Raw genomic sequence first — 23,382 nt, 5'->3', positions numbered from 1 at the left:
GGACCGTGGGAGGAATCCAGAGTACCTGGAGAGAACCCACACACACACGGGGAGAACATGCAAACTCCACACAGACCGGCCTGAGCCCCGGCCGGTATTGGAACCAGGGACCTTCTTGCTGTGAGGCACAAGCGCTAGCCACTGCCCCACCGTGTGGCCCACCTGTCAGACAACGTCTCATTACTGCTGCTCGGTAGTTTAGTTTGACCTTCTGCAGAGCTTCTACATCTTGAATATTTGGTGCCCTCTGATTGGACCAGCAGGCTCCACATGACTCAAACCGCAGCACGACAACAGTATCACTACGCCAGGAAAGTAAATAGTACCGACTTCAAACACTGATTTAAAAAAAACTGCAGGATTACAAATGGAGAACTTTTAACGTGTTGCTCAGAACCAGTTCATCTTTTTAAATACGTTGAAAGACTGCGGTGCCCCTGTGTGGGAGCGGGATGAAGCCATACGGCTTCCACCTCACGGCCTGTCTGTTTCCATAATTCCATTCAAAAACTTTCATAGATTATAGATTCAGGGCTCACTACTGAAATGATGAAAGTATTTGTTTGTTTATTTATTCATTTTTATAAAAGTTGGGCGTCCAGCTCATAAAGCCTAAAAAAACGGGAATTCATAAAATGAGAAAACTGTGAGAAATCAAATCTACGTCTCAGTTTCAGCAACAGAAAAGCTTCTGGAAGCCCGGATCAGCTGGCTGGCAGCTCTTCTTTGTCTCTGGGTCTGGTGGTCCTCATTGTCCTCCTGATTAAACCCGAGGCTCTCAGTGGGGTTCTGGCCAGTCCAGCACCGTGAAGGGCCGGGCATCAAACCGGGTTCTGGTGCTTCTGGCGGTTTGGCCGGGGACCGGGTCCTGCTGGGAGATGAAATGATGGAGATGCTCCGTCAGCTGATTCCTCCACAGTATTCTGATTTTTTTCAATTCCTGTTCTCATGGATTTTAAAAGCTGGAAGTCCAGATTATGTAAAAATAAACAGATAAATACTTGTAAATAAATCTTTTGGATTGTGGGCCCTGAATCTATAATCTGTGACAGTTTAACTTCCTGAATGGAATTTTAAAGTAAAAATATCAAATTTTCTCCAAATCATCGTCTTCACTGCAGTCTAATTTAATCACATGTGCAAAACTTTGTTTTTTAATATGCTAATTAGCATCACTCCCACTGGTTTGGTTTGGTTTTCTGGCCTGATGAATTCCAGTGACTCCATGAATGTGACTGATTCCACATGAACATGGTGTTTCATGCGTTAGTTCCGTGAAATGTGAGGACAGCCTGGATGGACTGTCTTCAGTGTCGGTGTTCCGTTCTCTGCCTCTGTCCCTGGAGGTTGTTGGTTCGATTCCAGCACCGTTTGTCTGTTTCCCTGCGTTTTGAAGCGGGCCCGCTCCGTGGACGCCTCTCAATGCGGTTGCTCTAAAAAGAGCTAATTACAGGCGTCGCCGGGGGTGATTAGGAGGTTTCCATGGTTACCGAGTGGCGAGCAGGACCAGCTGCACCGACGCTGCTTCACGAAGCGACTCGCTGGAGATAAACCGTCAATAAATCCCAGAATCCAATAATGAGAGGATCAAACAGCTGAAACACTTTTTATTACCCACAATTCATTTCAACAGTGTCACAACTTCATCACACAAACAGCACTCTACACAACACACTCAGTGTTCCGCGATCTACTTCCTATCCAGGATGGATGTTTCACACAGATCATGTTTCACGCACAAAATTTCCCACGATGCTCGGAGCTCGAAAGAAGTTTGGAAATAAGGACAACCAGGACTCTGTGGTTCTCAACCTGAAGTCTGGGACCCCTGAAGGGGCGCTAGAGATCACAGAGGCGGTCAAGATGCAGAAGCAACAAGACGATGTGAAGAAAACAATGGAGAGTCCAGAGGAGAGACGGAAGGATGAGAGGAGGGGAGAGGGAGGGACTGATGGGGAGGGGGCGTGTCCTGGAGGGCCGCATGGGGGGCGTGTCCTGGAGGTCCCCAGGGGGAGTGTCCCGGTGGGAGTGTCTTAGTGTCCTAATGTAGGTGTCATGTGGGTGTGTCCTGATGAGAGTATGTTGGTGGGCGTGTCCAGTGGGCGTGTCCAGTGGGCGTGTCCCTCGCTCTGTTAGCTGAGCTTCAGGCCCAGGCAGAGAGCCAGCTCGTTCTTCTGGATCTTTCCGTCTCCGTTGACGTCGCAGTGACTCATCAGAGCCTTTCTGAACTTGTCCAGGTCGGTTCCACTGATGCTGGGCTGCAGGAGCAGAGGGGGACGGGGACGGGGACGGGGACGGGGACAGGCTCACATCAGAGACATCACTGGAGAGTCTCTAGAACTCTGTCCTGGTCTGAGGAAGACTCTGAGTCTCTGATTTGGTTTTAAACACTGAGAACAAACGGCTGCATTTATTAATCCTCCCCTGCTGGCACGTTCTGGTAATTGTAATAAAATCATGTATCAGATTACTTCGGGAGCGTCAGTTCCTTCCAGGCACTGAGGGAAACTTTACGCCTTCAAAATAAAGTTACTCCAGGATGAAACGTTTTACCTTCACCAGCTCCATCATGTCTTTGACGAACCCGTCCACCTCTGGACCCTCCAGCTCCCCGGTCTTACTCTGCGCACGCACACACACACACACACACACACACACACACACACACACACACACACACACACACACACGTTTAATGAGACAATCTAACACAGCAGTTGGGGTGAACATTAGAGATTAAAGTGAATTTACGACGTCGTAGTGAGAGAAGATCTTCTCGAAGTCCCTCCGTCTGTCCTCCTGACTGCAGGCCTGAGAGCGAGACGTCACATTTCAAAATCCTCCTCCTCCTCCTCCTCCTCCTCTTCCTCCTCCTCCTCCTCCTCATATACCTCCTCCTCCTCCTCCTATACCTCCTCTTCCTCCTCCTCCTCCTCCTCTTCCTCCCCCTCACTCCTCCTCCTCCTCCTCCTCCTCCTCCTATACCTCCTCTTCCTCCTCCTCCTCCTCCTCCTCCTCCTCTTCCTCCTCCTCCTCCTCCTCCTCCTCCTCCTCACATCTCCAGAACGTCAAACATTCAAACTCACGTCTGTTCTGAATTTCAGCAGGAAGTTTTCTTTCAGGGACAAAATCCTGCAGAGAAGAGAGAAAACGATGGAGTGAGCAGAGTGAGGCCCGATCACACTCTGACAGAACAGAACCTCAGCTGTTTGCTTCAAAACAGAGATAAAACACTGACACATAAAGGTCACCTGAAGGTCGATGGATGACCTTTGATTTCATCACTGGCACAGATTTACATTTTTTAACGATACTTGAGAGAAACTGATTTTTTTTCTACTCAGAAAGAGTCACTGAACTTTGAGTTGAGCTCAGGTTTAGCTAGCATGTAGCTTCCTGCTGAGTCTACAGATCCTGAGGTTTGGACCGGACCAGGTTTTCCTCAGACCGGGTCTGTGCCGGGTTACCTGGCCAGGTCGTTCAGGTCCAGCCGGCCGTCGCCGTTCCTGTCGAAGATTTTCATCTGCAGCAAGAGAAACAGAGTGAGGTTAGCAGTGAGCAGGAGTGAGCAGTAGTGATCAAGAGTGAACAGGAGTGAGCAGCAGTGAGGAGCGATCAAGAGTGAACAGGAGTGATCAGTAGTAAGCAGGAGTTAGCAGGAGTGCTTAGGAGTGATCAGTAGTGAGCAGCAGTGAAAAGCAGTGATCAGTAGCGAGCAGGAGTGACAAAAAGTGAGCAGCAGTTCGCAGGAGTGATTACAAGTGAGCAGGAGTGAGAACGAGTGAGCAGTAATGATCAGCAGTTAGCAGGAGTGATCAGTAGTGAGAAGGAGTGAGCAGCACTTAGCAGGAGTGCTTAGAAGTGATCAGTAGTGAGAAGGAGTGATCAGGAGTGAGAAAGAGTGAGCAGTGGTGAGCAGGAGTGAGCAGTCTCCTCTTGGTTACCATGGTAACGGTGTATCCCTCCAGCTTCTCTGGACTGACGTTGCGTCCGTGCTGCAGGAACAGGTCCTGGAGGAAACCCTGCAGGAGGAGACGGAGACCTGCCTGAGGACCGGGCTGAGCACCGGGCTGAGGACCGGGCTGAGGACCGGGCTGAGGACCGGGCTGAGGACCGGGCCGAGGACCGGGCTGAGGACCGTCCTGAGGACCGTCCTGATGACCGTCCTCAGTCTGGATTCAGTCGCGGTTAAACTCTGTTCAGTCTGAGAAAAAAAGCTCACCTGCAGCTCCGCGGCGGAGATGAAGCCGCTGCCGTCCGAGTCGTAGTTTCTCCAGATCTGCAAAACAAACGCACCCTTCCTACCAGCAGCAGCGTCTCATGAAGTTTACGTTTCCCTCAAGAACTCTGTCCAGCCCAGAACCCAGACCCCCGGAACCCCAGACCTCCAGACCCCAGATCTCAGACCCCAGACTCCCTGAACCTGTCCTGGATCCACAGTCAGAGAAACGGACGTTTCCTCCACGTCGTCTGACCAGACGCTCAGTGACGCCGCCTGCTACTGGGAATCACCCTGACCTCTCACCCTCCTGACCTCTCACCCCGTGACCTCTCACCCTCCTGACCTCTCACCCTGTGACCTCTCACCCTCCTGACCTCTCACCCTGTGACGTCTCACCCTGTGACCTCTCACCCTGTGACCTCTCGCCCTCCTGACCTCTCACCCTGTGACCTCTCACCCTCATGTCCTCTCACCCTGTGACCTCTCACCCTCATGTCCTCTCACCCTCCTGACCTCTCACCCTGTGACGTCTCACCCTCATGTCCTCTCACCCCGTGACCTCTCACCCTCCTGACCTCTCACCCTGTGACCTCTCACCCTCCTGACCTCTCACCCTGTGACCTCTCACCCTCCTGACCTCTCACCCTGTGACGTCTCACCCTGTGACCTCTCACCCTGTGACCTCTCGCCCTCCTGACCTCTCACCCTGTGACCTCTCACCCTCATGTCCTCTCACCCTGTGACCTCTCACCCTCATGTCCTCTCACCCTCCTGACCTCTCACCCTGTGACGTCTCACCCTCATGTCCTCTCACCCCGTGACCTCTCACCCTCCTGACCTCTCACCCTGTGACCTCTCACCCTCCTGACCTCTCACCCTGTGACCTCTCACCCTCATGTCCTCTCACCCCATGTCCTCTCACCCCGTGACCTCTCACCCTCATGAACTCCACGCTGTTGTCCAGCGGCGTCTCGGTGCGGAAGAACAGCAGGAAGTTCTCGTCCTCAGGAAGCATCATGGTGGCCAGCTGCAACGACAGCAGGGTTCATCTCCTCAAGCTCCTCGGCTGTTCCAGCAAACCCCCCCCCCCCCCCCCCCCCCCCCCCGGTGCCTCTGATCACCTCTCTGAAGCTCAGGCGACCTGCAGCTGAGGAAACTGATGTCAGTCTTTCTCTCAGTCGTCTCAGTTTCTCCTCACTGACGTCTTCCTTCTGGAAACAGAGAGAAGACTGACTGTGATGGAGGGATGATGGATGGAAGGAGCGAGGGATGGAGGGATGATGGAAGGAAGATGGAGGGATGGACGGAATGACAGATGGATGGATGGATGGATGCTGCTACGGTTTTCGGTCCACTGACTATTTTTGACTCCACTGTGTTCAGGAGGCTCATCAGACTCAAACAGGAAATTAGTACAGTTTCAACAAGACACACACACACACACACACACACACACACACACACACACACACACACACACACACACACACACACACACACACACACACACACACACACACACTCCATCCGTGACAGCAGGACAGGCTCCACTCACGATATTATGATGAAATTTACCTTCATGTTGTTTTTCTGCAGAGCAAAATGGAAGAAAGACTCCAGCTGTTCGCCGTCGATGGAGCCCACATCTGGAACACACACACACACACACACACACACACACACACACACACACACATAATTTGCATCTGTACTAACTGGAGTGTTTTTGTTTGTTTTTCATAATTTCTTTCCTCTTTAAAATGAAAATACAAAAATCTACTTTCTCCAATAACTCCAGATTATCTTTATAGACTCTGAACTCGTTTTGTTCAGACTTTGATGTCATTAATTGTCTAATTGGCATTTTGTACATAATTCAGTTTAATGACAGAAAGTAAAATAACTGAAGCTCTTCTGCTTCGTTCACTGAAGACCATATCACTGGATCACTTCTGTAAAGAACGATTTTGTCTTGTCTTATAGACAGTAATTATCTGAATTAAAATAAAATAATAATAATGATAATAACAATAACAATAAAAAAAAAGGTCAAACTTCCATTTTCATGAGAAGCAGAGCATTTCCAGAGGAATCCCCAGATTAGAGCTTTCGCCAATATTTTCCACATTTCCTCCAAATGTAAACTGAGAAGTTAAATAATTTTAAATGGAGCTGGCTCAGGGGAGACTTTTTCTTTTAATGAGTCTTCAGTTCACTTTGCTTTGGGAAATTCTACATTTTGTTGGGTGTTTTTCCAGCTCCAGTCTGAGAAGACATTTCATTTCCATCTTTTCACTATTTCCTTCACCTTCACTGAGATGCTGAATCAGAAAATCCAGAGTGCGGATCCATATCCGTGTCTTCACTCACCGTCTCTGTCGAAATGTTTCCAGATCTGCAGGAAAGCTGCAGCGTCCAGTGAGTCCATGCTGCCGGCGTCCAGATGAGCAGAGACGAGGACGGGGACGAGGACGGACTGTCTGCTCAGAGACGAGGAGCCGAGGGAGGATAGAGCAGAGGGAGGAGAGAGAGGAGCTGGAGCCAGCCCCACAGAAACACCCAGACCGCCAGACCAGCAGCCCTCGACACGAAACAAGAATCTGAAAAACACTTTATTCTTTTTCCAAACAAAGAACAGCAGCGAAACACAAGAACCGTCAACACCGCTCCGAAAGAACCGCCATACAAATCACATTTCTGCTATAAAGCTTATATCGTTTTCTCCTCTGGTCAGGGTACAGCAGCAGGAGGCGTGTTGTGTTCAGGGTACAGCAGCGGGAGGCGTGTTGTGTTCAGGGTACAGCAGCAGGAGGCGTGTTGTGTTCAGGGTACAGCAGCGGGAGGCGTGTTGTGTTCAGGGTACAGCAGCAGGAGGTGTGTTGTGTTCAGGGTACAGCAGCAGGAGGCGTGTTGTGTTCAGGGTACAGCAGCAGTGTTGTGTTCAGGGTACAGCAGCAGTGTTGTGTTCAGGGTACAGCAGCAGGAGGCGTGTTGTGTTCAGGGTACAGCAGCGGGAGGCGTGTTGTATTCAGGGTACAGCAGCAGGAGGCGTGTTGTGTTCAGGGTACAGCAGCAGGAGGTGTGTTGTGTTCAGGGTACAGCAGCAGGAGGCGTGTTGTGTTCAGGGTACAGCAGCAGGAGGCGTGTTGTGTTCAGGGTACAGCAGCGGGAGGCGTGTTGTGTTCAGGGTACAGCAGCAGTGTTGTGTTCAGGGTACAGCAGCAGGAGGCGTGTTGTGTTCAGGGTACAGCAGCAGGAGGCGTGTTGTGTTCAGGGTACAGCAGCAGTGTTGTGTTCAGGGTACAGCAGCAGTGTTGTGTTCAGGGTACAGCAGCAGGAGGCGTGTTGTGTTCAGGGTACAGCGGCAGGAGGCGTGTTGTGTTCAGGGTACAGCAGCAGTGTTGTGTTCAGGGTACAGCAGCAGTGTTGTGTTCAGGGTACAGCAGCAGGAGGCGTGTTGTGTTCAGGGTACAGCGGCAGGAGGCGTGTTGTGTTCAGGGTACAGCAGCAGTGTTGTGTTCAGGGTACAGCAGCAGGAGGCGTGTTGTGTTCAGGGTACAGCAGCAGGAGGAGGTGTGTTGTGTTCAGGGTACAGCAGCAGGAGGAGGTGTGTTGTGTTCAGGGTACAGCAGCGGGAGGTGTGTTGTGTTCAGGGTACAGCAGCAGTGTTGTGTTCAGGGTATGGATGGCGGATGGAAAGCGACTCACGGCACCACCTGCTGGTTCAAACTGCTATTACAACTGTCATCATAAACAGTTTAAAGCGCCAAAAGGGAAATTCCAACTGGACTCTGGGAATTTGAACAGCAGCTGTGAAATAAACAAACTTATCAGCTGACGGCTGAAATGTTGTGGATCAGCTTCTTCTTCTGTTCTTGGACTGAATGGAGGAAACCAGAGTGACGCGCTGCGCCGCCTGGTGGTGGAACATGGTATTACAGGGACAATGTCAGCCTGTTCCTCTCAGCAGTCATGTTTTACCTGAGGTCGATGTTGAAACACTTTACTGTCTCTACATTCAGTCTCAGTCCGAGGTGTGTTCAAGAGCAACTGGGAAATGGGAGCGTTTCATTTCCTGAGTGGAAAACAACAAACCTGAATACTGGTGAATCTGGAGAATGTTGACGAGAATAGCAGGACAGCATTCCGCTAACTAACAAATACCGTCCTCCAGAAAAAAAAAAAAAAATTAAAGAATAAACGCGATGCTTCAGTAACCACGCCACCTGCTGGTGAAAACTAGTATTACACCAAGAGGCTGACGTCTTGTAGAAACGAGTCCAGACTGATGATTTCATGTAGAGCAGGTCTCTGAACACTCGCTTCTCATCTTCAGTTCATTTCTTCCGCAGCGGCTCAAATTGAATGTTTTTATTTGATGCAAAAGCATCTTTGACTCAAAGTAGGAGAAACAACGTGAGGATAAAACCTGGACGTTGTGATTTAGAAAAAAAGGCATGAAAGGAGAAAATTCACGTTTCTGTGTAATTAAAGGAATGTTAGCAGGATATAAAACAGTTCTCTGATTGTTTCTGCTGCCGTCCTGCAGCTCCGGGTTCCGGGTTCCGAGTTCTGGATCCGGATCAGGCTGAAGCGGCGTCGTCAGTCGAGTCCTCCTCCTCCGATCGGTCGCCGGCGGCTTCCTGGTTCAGGAACCGGTCTTCAGACGGACCGAGGTCAGCGTCGCCCACAGAGGGAGGCCTCGCTGCAGACGACCAGAAGGAACAGATAAGGAACAACTCACAACCCACTCCAAACTCACTCCACTGGCTCAGAAGTCACTCCATTCACTCATAACTCACTCTAAAGTCCATTCATTAACTCGTAGCTCCCATTAAATTCAACGCATTAACTCTAAAGTGGCTCCATTAACTTAAAAATCATTCAATTAACTCTAAACTCACTTCTTTTACTCCAGACTCATTTTAGCTACACTTCCAACTCACTCCATTCACTCTAAACTCACTCCATTCACTCTAAACTCACTCCCTTTACTCTTGACCCATCAGGACTGTTTTCTCTCAGCTGCTCGTCTCTCCGTCTGTTGTTCTAAAAAAGCTTTTACAAATCATTCATGACTGCTGGACTTGGAGGTGAGCTGTGATGTGATTGGTCGAACCGTTGGCAGGGAGGGACTTGGCTCGTTCCCGGTCGTCCGTCCTGGACGGAGGAGAAGTGGACGAGCTCTTCAGAGAGGACCACTGCCTGCCGCCAACGCCGTGTTCGATTCCCGCACCGAGTGGATCCAACGCTTCAGTCTGGGGATCTACTGTGAGAGGAAGAGGAAGAGGAAGAGGAGGAGGAGGAGGAAGATGTTTTCTACACTGTAAACAGCAACAGGGAACATTTCCACTGAATTTTGACGGATAGTGTTTAAACGAGCGTCTCTTCTCGTCTCTCATTTTAAAATCTCGTCCTGCAGGAGGAAATCTAAAAGAAGAGCGATCGTCACATCAGAGCAGAAAGTCTGTTTTAAACCCCTCAGATCAACCGCACCCACCAAAATCAGACAGAAGAAGAAAGTAAAAGAAAATCCATTAAGACTGTTGAGCTCAGGTCATCAGGAGCAATGGCACCATCTAGTGGAGAGAGCTGGTATGACAGGCGCAGAGCCGCCCGGGCTGAGGTTCCTGTTCCAGCAGAGAACCTGCTGCTATACGGACCGTCCAGCGGAGACGGGGGGCCTGCGGGGCTCCTGCCGGGGCTCTCCGGCTCCGACGGCGCCCTCTTCAGGCGGGGAGCTGGCAGCGGGCCTCTGGGTGCCTCCGGCGGCTCTGAGGGACGCAAAACCCAGAATGAATGCCGGTCGGAGAGCTGGAGGGACGGTCCAGGTCCCACTCACCAGGTCCGGGTCCAGGTCCGGGTCCGGGTTCGGGGCCAGGGCCAGTCGGGCTGAGGGGCGCAGAGCCACGGGACATCACGGGTGGCGGTCTGGATCTGGGGGCGGGCTCCGGTCTGGACTCTTCACAATCTGCTGGATCAGATGGATGATTGATCAACAGCTGTTTCCAGGAAGTGTTTTCTGGAGAAACGCCGAGTCACTCGCCTCTGCCGGAGTCGCCTCGGTCTGCTGGGGACGATCCAGCCTGAGAACAGCAAGAACACCGTCAGTAGAACAGAGCAGCACCAGGGGGGCGAGACCAGTCCAGACCATAGAGCATCTTCCTCCCTCCCTCCTAAGAATCACTAAAGGCCTCAGGATGCTTCCCCGTCACAGCGACGCCGTTCCTACGCCGTGTACGTAGCACCCTACGCCGCGCCTACGCTAGGGCTTGACGCGCACTTCCCAAAAATCCTAACAACGCATGTGGTGACGTGAACGTCGAAGGCTGTGATTGGTCCGCTTTTGCGTTGTTTATAGAATGAAGTAGAACTCACCCCGAAGGCTTTTCTGATCTGAACAGTGCTTCGGGAGAAATTTAGATCCAAAATTGAGCGGCGCACATCTCTATACTTTTAGCAGACGGGGCTCCTAAAACGGCTTTAATCGTCCAAAAACTTATTAGTTTCACCAATATTTCATCACGGTCCGCTCAGCCTCTCCTCCTCCACAGCCCGGTGTCACCAGATATGCCAAATATCCAGATATCTGTTCGGTAGTGCAGCGTGTCTAGATATCTATGTCTATAGATCTATGTCTAGGTAAGACGGAGCTACGGAAGCCGCATTGTTGTTGTGACTGCCGATTGCGAAACAAAGACATCGCCACGCCTGCCTAGCGGCTTGGCAGTGAAATTGCAGAGGAGGGAGTTCCCTTGACGCAGAAGCAAGATATGTTCTGTGGCGGGGTAGGGTTGCCGGCGTAGGAACGACTACGCTGCGACGGGGAAGCATCCTGAGGCCGTAAAGCTCAGCACCTTCTTCTCAGCCATCCTCTCCTGCCGGGCCTTCATCTCTGCCAGCAGGTCCATCCCCATGACCGGAACCCCGATGTGACGGGGTACCACCGGGTTCTCCTTCCTGTCGGGGTTCTCCATCTCCTCCTCCTCCTCCTGCTGCTGCCCCGCCTCCACCTCTTCCTTCTCCTCCTCGGCATGCTCGGAGCTGATTGGATACGCCTCGGCCTCAGAGTCTCCGTGGCTGGAGGATGGCGCCTGATGGAGCTCAGCAGCAGGAGGCGTCTGGTCGGCGCTGACGGGGGAGGAGGTGGGCGGAGTGACGGAGGAGGCAGGCACAGAGACGGCGGTGGCGGGCGGAGTGACGGCGGTGGCGGGCGGAGTGACGGCGGCGGCTCCGTGACTCTTCTCTGAGCGCGACGTTCGGGATTTGATGAGGTTGAAGAAGCCGCTCTTCCTGGAGTCGCGCTTCCTGTCCTCCGCTTCCTGCGAGCTGCTGGACGGACCTTTGACTGGAGGACGTCTGCAGGACATCAGAGACCGTCTCACTCCACTTTAAAGGCGCAACAAAAACTCAGAACCTCCCCACGTGTTCCCAGTTCTCTGGAAGAACAGAGTGACTTTCCTGACGGGAATTGATCTCTACGCCGACGACACTCTGCTCTGACGAGTCCATCCGGTGTTCCTGCCTTTGCTTTGGAGAACGCTCACCTGCAGCTGAGCTTGATCACTCTCTTGGTGAAGAAGTCGTCCAGGCCTTCGTCCAGTTTTCCCATGATGCCGCTCTGCTGGGCCGGGTGCGGGGCGCCGGCGGCCGGCCGGCCGGGTCTGGTCCTCCTGGCCGGTCTGGGCCGCTGCTTGGTGCGGTGCTGCAGCGGCCGGAGCTCCGCCGGCGGCAGCTCGCTCAGGACGGGCGGAGGGGGCGGGGACAGGGCTCCGCCCCCTCTGCCCGACATCTGCTCTGACGGGACAGAGGCCGGAGGGGGAGGCGGGGGAGGCGGGTCCTCCACGTGGATGGGAACCTCCTCCAGGGCTTTGTCCAGGTCGAACTCCATCTCTGAAGAGACAGGAAGATGAACGGAAAGAACCTTTAACAGGATGGTGGAGGCTGGTTCTGGAAGAACCCCAGTCTCTGGAAGAACCCCAGACTCTGGAAGAACCCCAGGGTCTGGAAGAACCCCAGGGTCTGGAAGAACCCCAGGGTCTGGAAGAACCCGAGACTCTGGAAGAACCCCAGGGTCTGGAAGAACCCGAGACTCTGAAGGAACCCGAGACTCTGAAGGAACCTGAGACTCTGAAGGAACCTGAGACTCTGAAGGAACCATTCTTCTGGTTGTAAGAAACATTCCCCTCATACTGAGAAAGGTTCTCCTGGTCTGAACTTGAGAACGTGATGAGAATGGCATCCCGGATGCGGTGCGACTCCAGACATTCCGTCACTCACCGAAGGCCACGGAGACGGGCCGCAGCATCCGGACCAGGATGCTCTTCCTCTTGGATTTAGGGGTCATCTGAAAGACACCAGCAGAACCTCAGAACCTCACAGGCGGTACAGCAGAACCTGACGGGCCCGCGTTCTCTCACCATGCAGGAGCCGGGGTCCTCCAGACCCGGGCCCCCCGGTGGCCTCTCGACCTCGTCCCGGACCTCTGGCCGCAGGACCGTCTCGTCCAGGACCTCGGGTTCCGCTGGGGGTTCCGGCCGGAGCAGGGGCTGGTCCTTCCGGATCAGATGGTCGGCCTGCGGGCGGGCGGAGACGGGTGGAGACGGGTGGAGACAGGTGGGGGGGCGGAGAGTCAGGGCTGAGGGGACGGAGGACGACGAGGACAGAAGGTGGAGGGACACCAACCAGAGTGTGCTGCGATCTGGACAGAGACTCCAGGATCTCGTCCACGATGCGGTCGGACAGAAACGATGCGATGGACAGTTTGACTTCACTGGAGACACAAGACCAGCAGAGTCCATCAAGACCTCTCTCCCACCCGATCCAGAACCTTCCGGAGGTTCCACAGGATCCAGGACCTCCTGGAGGTTCCAGATGATCCAGAACCTCCTAGAGATCCCACACGATCCAGAACCTCCTTCAGGTCCCACAGGATCCAGAACCTCCCGGAGGTCCCACACGATCCAGAACCTCCAGGAGGTTCCACACGATCCAGAACCTCCAGGAGGTTCCACACGATCCAGAACCTCCAGTAGGTCCCACACGATCCAGAACCTCCAGGAGGTTCCACACGATCCAGAACCTCCAGGAGGTCCCACACGATCCAGAACCTCCAGGAGGTTCCACACGATCCAGAACCTCCAGGAGGTCCCACACGATCCAGAAGCTCCAGGAGGTTCCACACGATCCAGAACCTCCAGGAGGTTCCACACGATCCAGAACCTCAGGTTCCGCTCATGTGGAACCAGATCCTAGTTTCAGTTGTGGAGCTACGTCAGGACTGACGGAGGTTCAGGTAAACACACGGTCCAGATGGCCCCGCCCCCTGGACCTGATCTTGTTGACGATGTCGACCCCGGACTGCTCCAGCAGGGTGGAGGAGGTGAAGCTGCGGGGGATGGTCATCCGCCCGGCCGCCGCCTCCTGCAGCTCCTGACGGAGGCCGGTCCTCTTCATCACATGAGGACACAGGCTCTGAGCGGCGTCCAGCATGGACACCAGCATGGTCTGCAGGGCGGAGAGGGCGGAGCTAACACCGGCTGATAGAGCATCTTCCTTCATGCATCAGACTATACAGCGTCTTCCTCCTCTGACATCAGACTACAGAGCGTCTTCCTCCTCTGTCTGACGGTACCTGCAGCTGCTCGTCCATCACCCGGCCCACCTCTCCTGCCATGGACTGCAGCTTGTCCTGGATGGCGGCCACACAGGGGCCTCGGGACGGGCTGCTCTTCAGGTGGTACAGGTTGGGCAGCAGCTGCATTGAAAACAACCACCGGAGAAGGTCAGGCTCTGCGGCGCCCCCCGGTGGAGAGTGCGCTGGCCTGCTCACTGTCTTGGAGTTCTTGGCGTCCGCCATGAGGTTCTGCGCCGCCTTCAGGTCCTCCTGCACCGCGCCGGTCTGGGCGAACCTCAGCGAGTTGAGGTGGTCCTGCACCCTCACACACATGGTGTCCATCATCTGCAGCAGACAGAGGTCAGGGTCAGGGTCAGGGTCAGGGTCAGAGGTCAGGCGTCGGGTCGGGGCGGGGCGCGGCGGCCTGCCTGCTGCGTGGTGCTGGTCACGATGCCCTGCTGCAGCCGGTACGCCTGCTCCTGCAGGTACTTCCTCGTCTCGTGGTTCCTCAGCAGGAACTGCTCCATCTGCCGGAAGAAGACGTCCAGCTCAGTCAGGCGTCCACGGAGAGACACGGCGAGACACGGCGAGACACGGCGAGACACGGCGAGACGCGCCGGGACGCCACCTTCAGCAGGGCGTCCTCCGTCTTCTCCGGGTGCGCCTTGAGAGCCTGGGCGGCGTCCACAATGGGGACGGGCATGAAGCGGATGGTGTGGTTCCTCCGGGGACAAAGGACACGTTAGTCTCACCAGCAGGTCCGGATCCGCGCGGGTCCAGGTCCGAGTCCGAGACGCATACTTCTCTAGAGCGGCGGCCACGTCCTGCAGACCCTGAGGACTGACGCTGTTCCGGTCCCACAGCAGAGTCCTGCGCACACACACACACACACACACACAAACACACACACACACACACACACACACACACACACACACACACACACACACACACACACACACACACACACACACACACACACACACACACACACACACACACACACATTAGCCAGCGTCAGCGTCCTTCCAGAGTGGGCGGTGAGCGGAAGCCCCGCCCCCTCCACCTGAGCTTGGTGTTGATCTGCAGGGCCTTGGCCAGCATCTTGGCCCCCATGTCCCCCATGGCGTTGCCGCTGATGTCCAGCCTGGTGAGGGACGCGTTGCTGCCCAGCGCGTTGAGGACGATGGACAGACCGTCCTTCAGCTTGGAGTCGGCCAGCGAGAGCGAGGTGAGCGGCTGCAGAGAGACGGACCGCCGTCACGGACAGACCGTCACGGACAGACTGTCACGGACAGACTGTCACGGACAGACCGCCGTCACAGACAGACCGCCGCCACGGACAGACCGCCGTCACGGAGAGACCGTCATGGACAGACCGCCGTCATGGACAGACCGCCGTCACGGACAGACCGCCGTCACAGACCGCCGCCGGCCCCGTCTGTACTCACCGACTCCTCCTCCTGGATCATCTGGACCAGGTGGTCCAGGACTGAAGACAAGTTTCTGGAGAAACATGAGAGCAACAGACATGACTCACCGCATTAAAACATTTTAAGAAGTTCAAATGATAATTTCAAAGTTGTGATCAAAAACTTGCAGATGTTTCAAATTAAAAGCATAGAATAAGAAGATAATTCAAAATAGAAATACCATAAATAATATCAGTTTTATTGTGAGAAAAACAAACTTCTTTCAAACAAAAAAAAAACAACAACAACAAAAAAAACCCTACATTTAAAGTACCGAACAGGAATCATTTTTTGACAATATCTTTTATTGTGAAAAACAGCAGGAAGTGCAGCAGGAAGTTCTGTCACCTACTTGGACTTGATGTTGTTGAAGTTCTTGCCCAGTGAGAGGTGCCGGATGGATCGGTTCTTAGCCAGCCAGTCCAGAAGGGTGGTCAGGTCCAGGTCCAAACCTACCAAACACCAGGTCCAGAACCAAGGATCAGGTCCAGAACCAAACACCAGGTCCAGAACCAAAGGTCAGGTCCAGAACCAAACACCAGGTCCAGAACCAAAGATCAGGTCCAGAACCAAACACCAGGTCCAGAACCAAACATCAGGTCCAGAACCAAACACCAGGTCCAGAACCAAACACCAGGTCCAGAACCAAACATCAGGTCCAGCACCAAACGCCAGGTCCAGAACCAAACGCCAGGTCCAGAACCAAACATCAGGTCCAGAACCAAACACCAGGTCCAGCACCAAAGATCAAGTCCAGAAATCCAAAATCAGATCCATAAACCAAAGAACAGATCCAGAAAACCAAGGTCAGGTCCTGAAATCCCCTGGTTCCCTCACGCTACTGAAGGAACCGCAGGGACCGGGGGCAACGTGGACTGGGCGGCAGCTGACGGCAGGGGGGCCCGGTGACCCGATACCCGGACACAGAGACTGGCTCTAGGGACCTGGACTGTCACCTCGTTGGCGGTGGTGGGGGGGTCTGAGCCTGTGAACCGGATAGACAGACAGCCTGGACTCGATCAGTTTTGATCGGCTGTGGATCAATCAGTCTGACTGCTGAGGAAGCTTGTAACCAGACAGCAGAGAGAGTCACACTGCACAGTGGACCAGCTGACACCAGCAGGAACCCAGACCGTACCGGCACTGAGAGTACTGGTCCTGAGAGTACTGGTACAGAGGAGTACTGGTACTGAGATTACTGGTACTGAAAGTACTGGAACTGAGAGTACTGGAACTGAGATTACTGGAACTGAGAGTACTGGTACTGAAAGTACTGGAACTGAGAGTACTGGAACTGAGAGTACTGGTACTGAAAGTACTGGAACTGAGAGTACTGGTACTGAGAGTACCGGCACTGAGAGTACTGGAACTGAGAGTACTGGTACTGAGAGTACCGGCACTGAGAGTACTGGAACTGAGAGTACTGACACTGAGATTACTGGTACTGAGAGTACTGGAACTGAGAGTACTGGTACTGAGAGTACCGGCACTGAGAGTACTGGAACTGAGAGTACTGACACTGAGAGTACTGGAACTGAGAGTACTGGTCCTGAGAGTACTGGAACTGAGAGTACTGGAACTGAGAGTACTGGCGCTGAGAGTACTGGTGCTGAGAGTACTGGCGCTGAGAGTACTGGTGCTGAGAGTACTGGCACTGAGAGTACTGGAACTGAGAGTACTGGAACTGAGAGTACTGGTACTGAGGAGTACTGGAACTGAGAGTACTGGAGCTGAGAGTACTGGTACTGAGGAGTACTGGAACTGAGAGTACTGGTACTGAGGAGTACTGGAACTGAGACTACTGGTGCTGAGGATTACTGGTACTGAGAGTACTGGTGCTGAGAGTACTGGCACTGAGAGTACTGGTACTGAGGAGTACTGGCACTGAGAGTACTGGTACTGAGGAGTACTGGTGCTGAGAGTACTGGAACTGAGAGTACTAGTGCTGAGAGTACTGGTACAAAGTGAACTCAGAGCCCAGCTGCTCTGCCTGGTCTGGGTTAAACACCACGTTGAGAGCCGGTTCCCGGGATCCAGGAGACGGGACGGGTCCTCACCGTTGTCGGAGACGTCCAGACTGGAGACGTTTGGAATCTCAGCGATGCAGGACTCCAGAATCTGAGAACCTCCAGAGCGAAGCTGAGAGACGGAACAGGAGCAGTGTGTGTGTCAGTGTGTGTGTCAGTGTGTGTGCCACAGTGTGTGTCAGTGTGTGTCAGTGTGTGTGTCACAGTGTGTGTCAGTGTGTGTTTTCACCTCGCAGCAGCTCAGGTCCAGAGACACGTCGCTCAGACTCGGGTTGCAGCCGAGTCCCAGTAACAAAGACCTGCAGCCCGAAAACAGAAGATCAGCTGATGGAGGAGGAGGAGGAGGAGGAGGAGGAGGAAGAGGAGGAGGAGCAGGAGGAGGAAGAGGAGGAGGAGGAGGAGGAAGAGGAGGAGGAGGAGGAGGAGGAGGAGGAAGAGGAGGAGGAGCAGGAGGAGGAGGAGGAGCAGGAGGAGGAAGAGGAGGAGGAGCAGGAGGAGGAGAAGGAGCAGGAGGAGGAAGAGGAGGAGGAGGAAAAGGAGGAGGAGGAGGAGGAGGAGGAGGAGGAGGAGGAAGAGGAGGAGGAGGAAGAGGAGGAGGAGGAAGAGGAGGAGGAGGAGCAGGAGGAGGAGGAGCAGGAGGAGGAGGAGGAGGAGGAAGAGGAGCCATGATCACTGACGGAGGAGCACTGATAAAGAGAGACGGAATACAAAAAACAGTAGAACAGGCTGGAAAATGTTGAAAAAAACAGAACATGAAAGAAAAAACAGCAACAGAATAAAATAAAAACTGAACGTGTTTCAGAACAGAATCAAATCGACGACAACAGAGGAGAAGACAGAACAGAACAAAATAAAATGTCAGGAGAGAAGAACACAACTCAATGAAAGAGTCAGAACAGAACAGAACAGACCATGAGACGAAAAGATTAATACAAGAGGCTCTAAAAAGAAAACAATAGAACCGAGTAGAACCGAGTAGAACCCAGCAGGACCCAGCAGGACCCAGCTGGACCCAGCAGGACCCAGCAGGACCCAGCAGGACCCAGCAGGACCCAGCAGGACCCAGCAGGACCCAGCAGGACCCAGCAGAACGAGCTGTTCCTACTTCAGAGCCTCCAGAGGAAGTTTGGTTCCGGACAGACTGACGGAGGACAGAGCCTGAGCACAGCTGAAGAACTGCTTGAAGGACGGAGGGATGTCCTTCAGCTTCCTGTGGGACAGTAGAGACAGTCTGACTCTGCTGCTGGAGGACAGACAGTCTGACTGTCTGCTGGAGGACAGACAGTCGGACGGCCACAGAAACTTCTGAGTCTGGGATCAATGTCTCACCTGTGAGAGAAGACGGTTCTGGACATGTTGAGGACTGAGAGACACTTCAGAGACCCTCTGAGCAGAGACGCACACACCTGGAAGACACAGGCGGAGACATCTCACACACACACACACACACACACACACACACACACACACACACCACACACACACACACACACACACACACACACACACACACACACACACACACACACACACACACACACACACACACACACACACACACACACACCTGCTCCAGGGAGCAGTCGCTGCTGGACAGGTCCAGGTGTTCCACACAGTTGGGGTGACTCAGGAAGCTGTGCAGGTTCTGAGCGGAGTGGGGGAGGGGAGCAGTGAGCAGCGGAGACAACAACAACAACAACAACAACAACAACAACAACAACAACAACAACAACAACACAGAAAACAACGGCAGCAACCTGCAGGTCGTCTCCTCTGAGAGAGTTCCCGGACAGGTCCAGGTGTGTGAGGGTGGAGGACACCGCCGGGTTCACACACAGAGCCTGACACACGCTGTTCACACCTGCAACACCCAACAACACACACTCAGAAACAACGAGAAACAACAACGAGACGGAAAACACCGAGGCAGGACAAGAGACGGCCAACAACGAGAGAAGAAACAAGACAGGTAACAACGAGACAGGAAACCACGAGACAGGAAACAACAAGACAGGAAACAACGAGACAGGAAACAACGAGACAGGAAACCACGAGACAGGAAACAACGAGACAGGAAACAACAAGACAGGAAACAACGAGACAGGAAACAACGAGACAGGAAACAACGAGACAGGAAACAACAAGACAGGAAACCACGAGACAGGAAACCACGAGACAGGAAACAACAAGACAGGAAACAACAAGACAGGAAACAACAAGACAGGAAACCATGAGACAGGAAACCACGAGACAGGAAACAACGAGACAGGAAACAACAAGACAGGAAACAATGAGACAGGAAACCACGAGACAGGAAACAGTGAGACAGGAAGTAGCGGGTCAGGTAAAGCTCACACTCGTCCTCAACTTCATCCTCAGTGAAGCTTATTTAAAGTTTTCAAACAGAACAGTGAGATCAACACAGCGTTCACCATAAATAAAAAGCCAAGCAGTGGCTGAGTGTGTCCAGGTTTACTACTGGAGGACAAGCGTCTCCCGTTCCAGCCGATTCAGCGTCTTCACCTTTGGGGGACAGGGACGTTCTGGACAGGTGGAGCTGCTTCAGGCCCATCGGCAGTTTGGACAACTGAGAGCTGAGAGCTGAGACACCTGGAGACGTCAGGGGGAGCAAAGGTTACCCCAGAGGATCATCTGCCCCTTCTGCCCCCAAACTGCCCCCATCTGCCCTATCTGGCCCCATACTGCCCTCAACTGTCCCCAAACCTCCTCCAAACTGCCCCCACACTCCCCCTATATGCCCCCCTACTGAGTGAGGACAGCGTGAGGGCAGTTTGGAGTCACTGTGGGGGCAGATGGGGGCAGACGGGGCGGTGTGGGGCTCACAGTGATCCTCTGCAGAGCCCGGCCAGCAGAGGGAGCAGCGCTCCACCAGAACAATCAGAAATGAACTCTGTGTGAATTATCAACCAAACAAGACTTCAAAGCCTGAGAGGCGATGAATGAGTGAAGCGTTTTACGGCACCACAGCAGTGTGTGTGATCTGGATCAGAAACACTGTCTGTCTGACGTGGAGCTTTTATTGACACTTGGATCATTAAAGACAGGCGTGTGTGTCGTGGTTCAGACCTTTGTCCTCCAGCGAGTTGTTGCTCAGGTGCAGTGTGTGCAGCGAGGAGGCGGCGTTCTGAGACAGCGCCGCCGCCAGCTTCTGAGCAAAGTCACTGAGGAAAAAGAACACCGTCAGTACAGCAGAACCAGGACCAGGGCCACAAACAACACCAGAACCAGGACATGAGCCACAAACAACACTGTCAAAACACCAGAACCAGGACCAGGACCAGGGCCAGGGCCAGGGCCACAAACAACACTGTCAAAACACCAGAACCAGGACCAGGACCAGGGCCAGGGCCACAAACAACACTGTCAAAACACCAGAATACCCATAACAGCTGGAGAAGGAGCCTCCCTGTGAACTGTGATTCACCAAAACATTGAGGACAACTGAAACACACCCCTCCCTCGAGACCCCCCCCCCCCCGTGGGACCCCCCCTCTCAGGACCCCTCCCCTCCCCCCCTGACGACTGTCTCTCACCTCTTCAGTCCTCCGTTGTCCAGCAGGATTTCCTCCAGCCGACTGGATCGGGACACGACTCTGAGGATCTGGTCACAGACGTCCGTCGACTGCAGAACCAGAGACACCCGGTGAACGGTAACGGAACCGGTACATGGTAACAGAACCAGAACACGGTAACGGAACCGGTACACGTTAACGGAAGCGGTACACGGTAATGAAACCGGCACACGGCTCTTCCTTCCACGTTCAGCTGTCAGTATCTCATCGAAGTAACTTCATTCATTGTTTTTAAAATATTTTCGTCGTTATTTGAAGTTGACTTCAGAGTGAACAAAGGCTCCACTGTCAAAGTTCATCCGACGCATAAACAAACCCCCCCTCCCCGCTAGTCATTTTTTTATTTTTTGGTGAACTTAGTCAGTGGTACAACAGTGGTGGGTTTTAGACCAGCTGACCTATTCTACCCCAAAGATGGGGTCGGATTAGGTCCCTAGGTATTCTCTGAACAACTGAGTCTTCAAAGGTGCATTAAGGAGTTTTACAACCTTAAAAATACTTATTTTCCACCATAAATATGTTACACATTTTTAATGATGTGCACAATGAGCCCTGACATATTCATCACCAGAACCTCTAACAGCGCTAAATTGTCACTTGAAAGTCACAGTGCCGGTCCGGCTCCAGAGTTTTTTTGGGGAGAATTTGAAAGGAATGACGTAATGCGCGCTCCGGGTTGTAAAGTTTCACTTTGTCCGCCATTACTCCACCAGATGCTTAGTGAGCAACAACTGAGCAGGATCTTCCAGAAAGACAGACTCCACCAGGGAGAAGAAACTTAAATCTTACTTGAACGCTACTAAACGAGCAAAGAGTTTTTCACTAAGCTGCACTATGCCCAAGGCCTGCAGGGGGCACTGTTTCAGCATAAAACATGCAAACTCCTCAATGCACCTTTCAACTGTCTCTCAAAGTAGAACGGGACTCGGCAGAACGCACAGAGTTAGGTAGTTTGTTCCACCATTTGCGAACAACAGAGGAGAAGAGTCTGGCTGGAGGTTTAGAGCCGAGCTGGACTGGAAGCACCAGACGTCTCTCACATGCAGAGCGAAGTGGCCATGAAGGAGAGTAGACCTGGATCAGGGAGTCCAGGTCGGCCGGAGCCGTTCTTGTAAATGTTCTGTAAGCCAGGAGGAGAGATTTGAATTTGATCCTGGCTGCAACTGGAAGCCAATGAAGGGAGATGAACAGGGGAGGACCTGAGCTCTGCTGGACTGGTTGAAGACCAGACCTGCTGCATTCTGGATCCTCTGTAGAGGTTTGACTGGACCTGCAGGGAGACCCGCCAGAAGGGAGTTGCAGTAGTCAATACGTGACACCACGAGAGTCTGAACCAGGAGCTGAGGGGCCTGTTGGGTCAGGAAGGGTCTGATCTTCCTGATGTTGTAGAGGGCATAACGACAAGACCGAGAAACTGAGGCCACATGAACCTTGAAGGTCAGCAGGTCATCCATCATGACCCCCAGGTTACTGGTTGAGTTTGTGGCACAAGTAGGCTGGAGTGAAGTTGGACACTGATCTGAGGACAGATGGACAGCTGGACAGACCCTGAGTTCAGTCTGAGACAGATGGAGCTGAAGGTGGCGTTCCTTCATCCAGGTGGAGGATCAGCCAGAAGAGCTGAGTGTCGTCAGGAGGAAGAGAGGAAGAGTTGAGTGTCGTCAGGTGGAAGAGAGAGGAAGAGCTGAGTGTCATCAGGAGGAAGAGAGAGGAAGAGCTGAGTGTCGTCAGGTGGAAGAGAGGAAGAGCTGAGTGTCGTCAGGAGGAAGAGAGAGGAAGAGCTGAGTGTCATCAGGAGGAAGAGAGAGGAAGAGCTGAGTGTCGTCAGCATACAGTGGTAGGAGAAGCCATGGGAGTGAATCACTGCACCAAGTGAGGTGGTGTACAGAGAGAAGAGTAAGGGGCCAAGCACCGACCCCTGAGGGACCCCTGTTGATAGACCATGTGACCTGGACTCCTCCCCTCGCCATGACACTCTGAAGGATCTGCCTGTGAGGTGGACCTGGACCACAACAGGACAGAACCTGGGAGGCCGAGGTCAGAGAGTGGAGAGGAGGATCTGATGGTTCAGCAGACAAATCCAGCAGCAGGACAGAGGACTGTCCAGCAGCAGGAGGACAGAGGACTGACCAGCAGCAGGAGGACAGAGGACTGTCCAGCAGCAGGAGGACAGAGGACTGACCAGCAGCAGGAGGACAGAGGACTGACCAGCAGCGGGAGGACAGAGGACTGTCCAGCAGCAGGAGGACAGAGGACTGACCAGCAGCAGGAGGACAGAGGACTGTCCAGCAGCAGGAGGACAGAGGACTGTCCAGCAGCAGGAGGACAGAGGACTGTCCAGCAGCAGGACAGAGGACTGTCCAGCAGCAGGACAGAGGACTGACCAGCAGCAGGAGGACAGAGGACTGACCAGCAGCAGGACAGAAGACTGTCCAGCAGCAGGAGGACAGAG

The 23,382-nt window shown here is 53.4% G+C and overlaps 2 protein-coding genes across 4 annotated transcripts in view; both read right to left on the bottom strand.

Annotated features, from left to right (window-relative positions):
• Window positions 1-1,599: 1,599 nt before the first annotated feature.
• LOC115409585 (secretagogin-like) lies at window positions 1,600-7,049 on the bottom strand. 2 transcript variants are annotated; one of them, XM_030120824.1, is made up of 11 exons: window positions 6,593-7,049; window positions 5,798-5,868; window positions 5,344-5,433; window positions 5,160-5,249; window positions 4,223-4,279; window positions 3,945-4,022; window positions 3,468-3,523; window positions 3,087-3,132; window positions 2,752-2,811; window positions 2,554-2,622; window positions 1,600-2,258 (listed from the first exon to the last, which is right to left on the bottom strand). In XM_030120824.1, exons 1-11 carry the CDS (start codon window positions 6,648-6,650, stop codon window positions 2,133-2,135), a joined length of 801 nt encoding a protein of 266 aa, XP_029976684.1. In that variant the 5' UTR covers window positions 6,651-7,049; the 3' UTR covers window positions 1,600-2,132. The 2 variants fall into 2 exon arrangements, with proteins under 2 accessions (XP_029976684.1, XP_029976685.1); XM_030120825.1 differs by lacking the exon at window positions 2,752-2,811.
• A 1,639-nt stretch (window positions 7,050-8,688) lies between these two features.
• Window positions 8,689-23,382, bottom strand: part of carmil1 (capping protein regulator and myosin 1 linker 1) — a 30,090-nt gene continuing 15,396 nt past the window's right edge. Inside the window, exons 10-37 of one of the 2 annotated variants that reach the window (XM_030120822.1) lie at window positions 20,892-20,980; window positions 20,425-20,519; window positions 19,861-19,947; window positions 19,095-19,198; window positions 18,905-18,982; window positions 18,667-18,743; window positions 18,443-18,547; window positions 17,567-17,636; window positions 17,368-17,449; window positions 15,663-15,762; window positions 15,290-15,344; window positions 14,905-15,077; window positions 14,640-14,708; window positions 14,467-14,560; window positions 14,267-14,365; window positions 14,055-14,183; window positions 13,857-13,979; window positions 13,554-13,729; window positions 12,908-12,995; window positions 12,643-12,798; window positions 12,503-12,569; window positions 11,770-12,115; window positions 11,080-11,581; window positions 10,269-10,308; window positions 10,065-10,193; window positions 9,886-9,996; window positions 9,342-9,491; window positions 8,689-8,927 (exon numbers count right to left, since the gene is read on the bottom strand). In XM_030120822.1, coding sequence (XP_029976682.1) covers window positions 8,806-8,927; window positions 9,342-9,491; window positions 9,886-9,996; window positions 10,065-10,193; window positions 10,269-10,308; window positions 11,080-11,581; window positions 11,770-12,115; window positions 12,503-12,569; window positions 12,643-12,798; window positions 12,908-12,995; window positions 13,554-13,729; window positions 13,857-13,979; window positions 14,055-14,183; window positions 14,267-14,365; window positions 14,467-14,560; window positions 14,640-14,708; window positions 14,905-15,077; window positions 15,290-15,344; window positions 15,663-15,762; window positions 17,368-17,449; window positions 17,567-17,636; window positions 18,443-18,547; window positions 18,667-18,743; window positions 18,905-18,982; window positions 19,095-19,198; window positions 19,861-19,947; window positions 20,425-20,519; window positions 20,892-20,980 — 3,516 coding nt within the window. In that variant the 3' untranslated portion in view covers window positions 8,689-8,805. The remainder of the gene's footprint in view (window positions 8,928-9,341; window positions 9,492-9,885; window positions 9,997-10,064; window positions 10,194-10,268; window positions 10,309-11,079; window positions 11,582-11,769; window positions 12,116-12,502; window positions 12,570-12,642; window positions 12,799-12,907; window positions 12,996-13,553; window positions 13,730-13,856; window positions 13,980-14,054; window positions 14,184-14,266; window positions 14,366-14,466; window positions 14,561-14,639; window positions 14,709-14,904; window positions 15,078-15,289; window positions 15,345-15,662; window positions 15,763-17,367; window positions 17,450-17,566; window positions 17,637-18,442; window positions 18,548-18,666; window positions 18,744-18,904; window positions 18,983-19,094; window positions 19,199-19,860; window positions 19,948-20,424; window positions 20,520-20,891; window positions 20,981-23,382) is intronic. The other variant, XM_030120823.1, reaches the window with a different exon arrangement.

The sequence above is a fragment of the Salarias fasciatus genome, chromosome 22, assembly GCF_902148845.1.
Source record: "Salarias fasciatus chromosome 22, fSalaFa1.1, whole genome shotgun sequence".
Lineage (NCBI taxonomy): Eukaryota > Metazoa > Chordata > Actinopteri > Blenniiformes > Blenniidae > Salarias > Salarias fasciatus.
This window is presented reverse-complemented; position numbering and strand designations above follow the sequence as displayed.

Bases quoted from the DNA above. Each gene is read 5' to 3' on its own strand.
- LOC115409585 (XM_030120824.1), bottom strand. From the start codon at position 6,650: ATGGACTCACTGGACGCTGCAGCTTTCCTGCAGATCTGGAAACATTTC. The intron at 3,133-3,467 runs GTAACCCGGCAC...TCTTCTCTGCAG, and splicing joins GACCTGAACGACCTGGCCAG to GATTTTGTCCCTGAAAGAAA. The intron at 2,812-3,086 runs GTGAGTTTGAAT...TCTCGCTCTCAG, and splicing joins TGCTGAAATTCAGAACAGAC to GCCTGCAGTCAGGAGGACAG.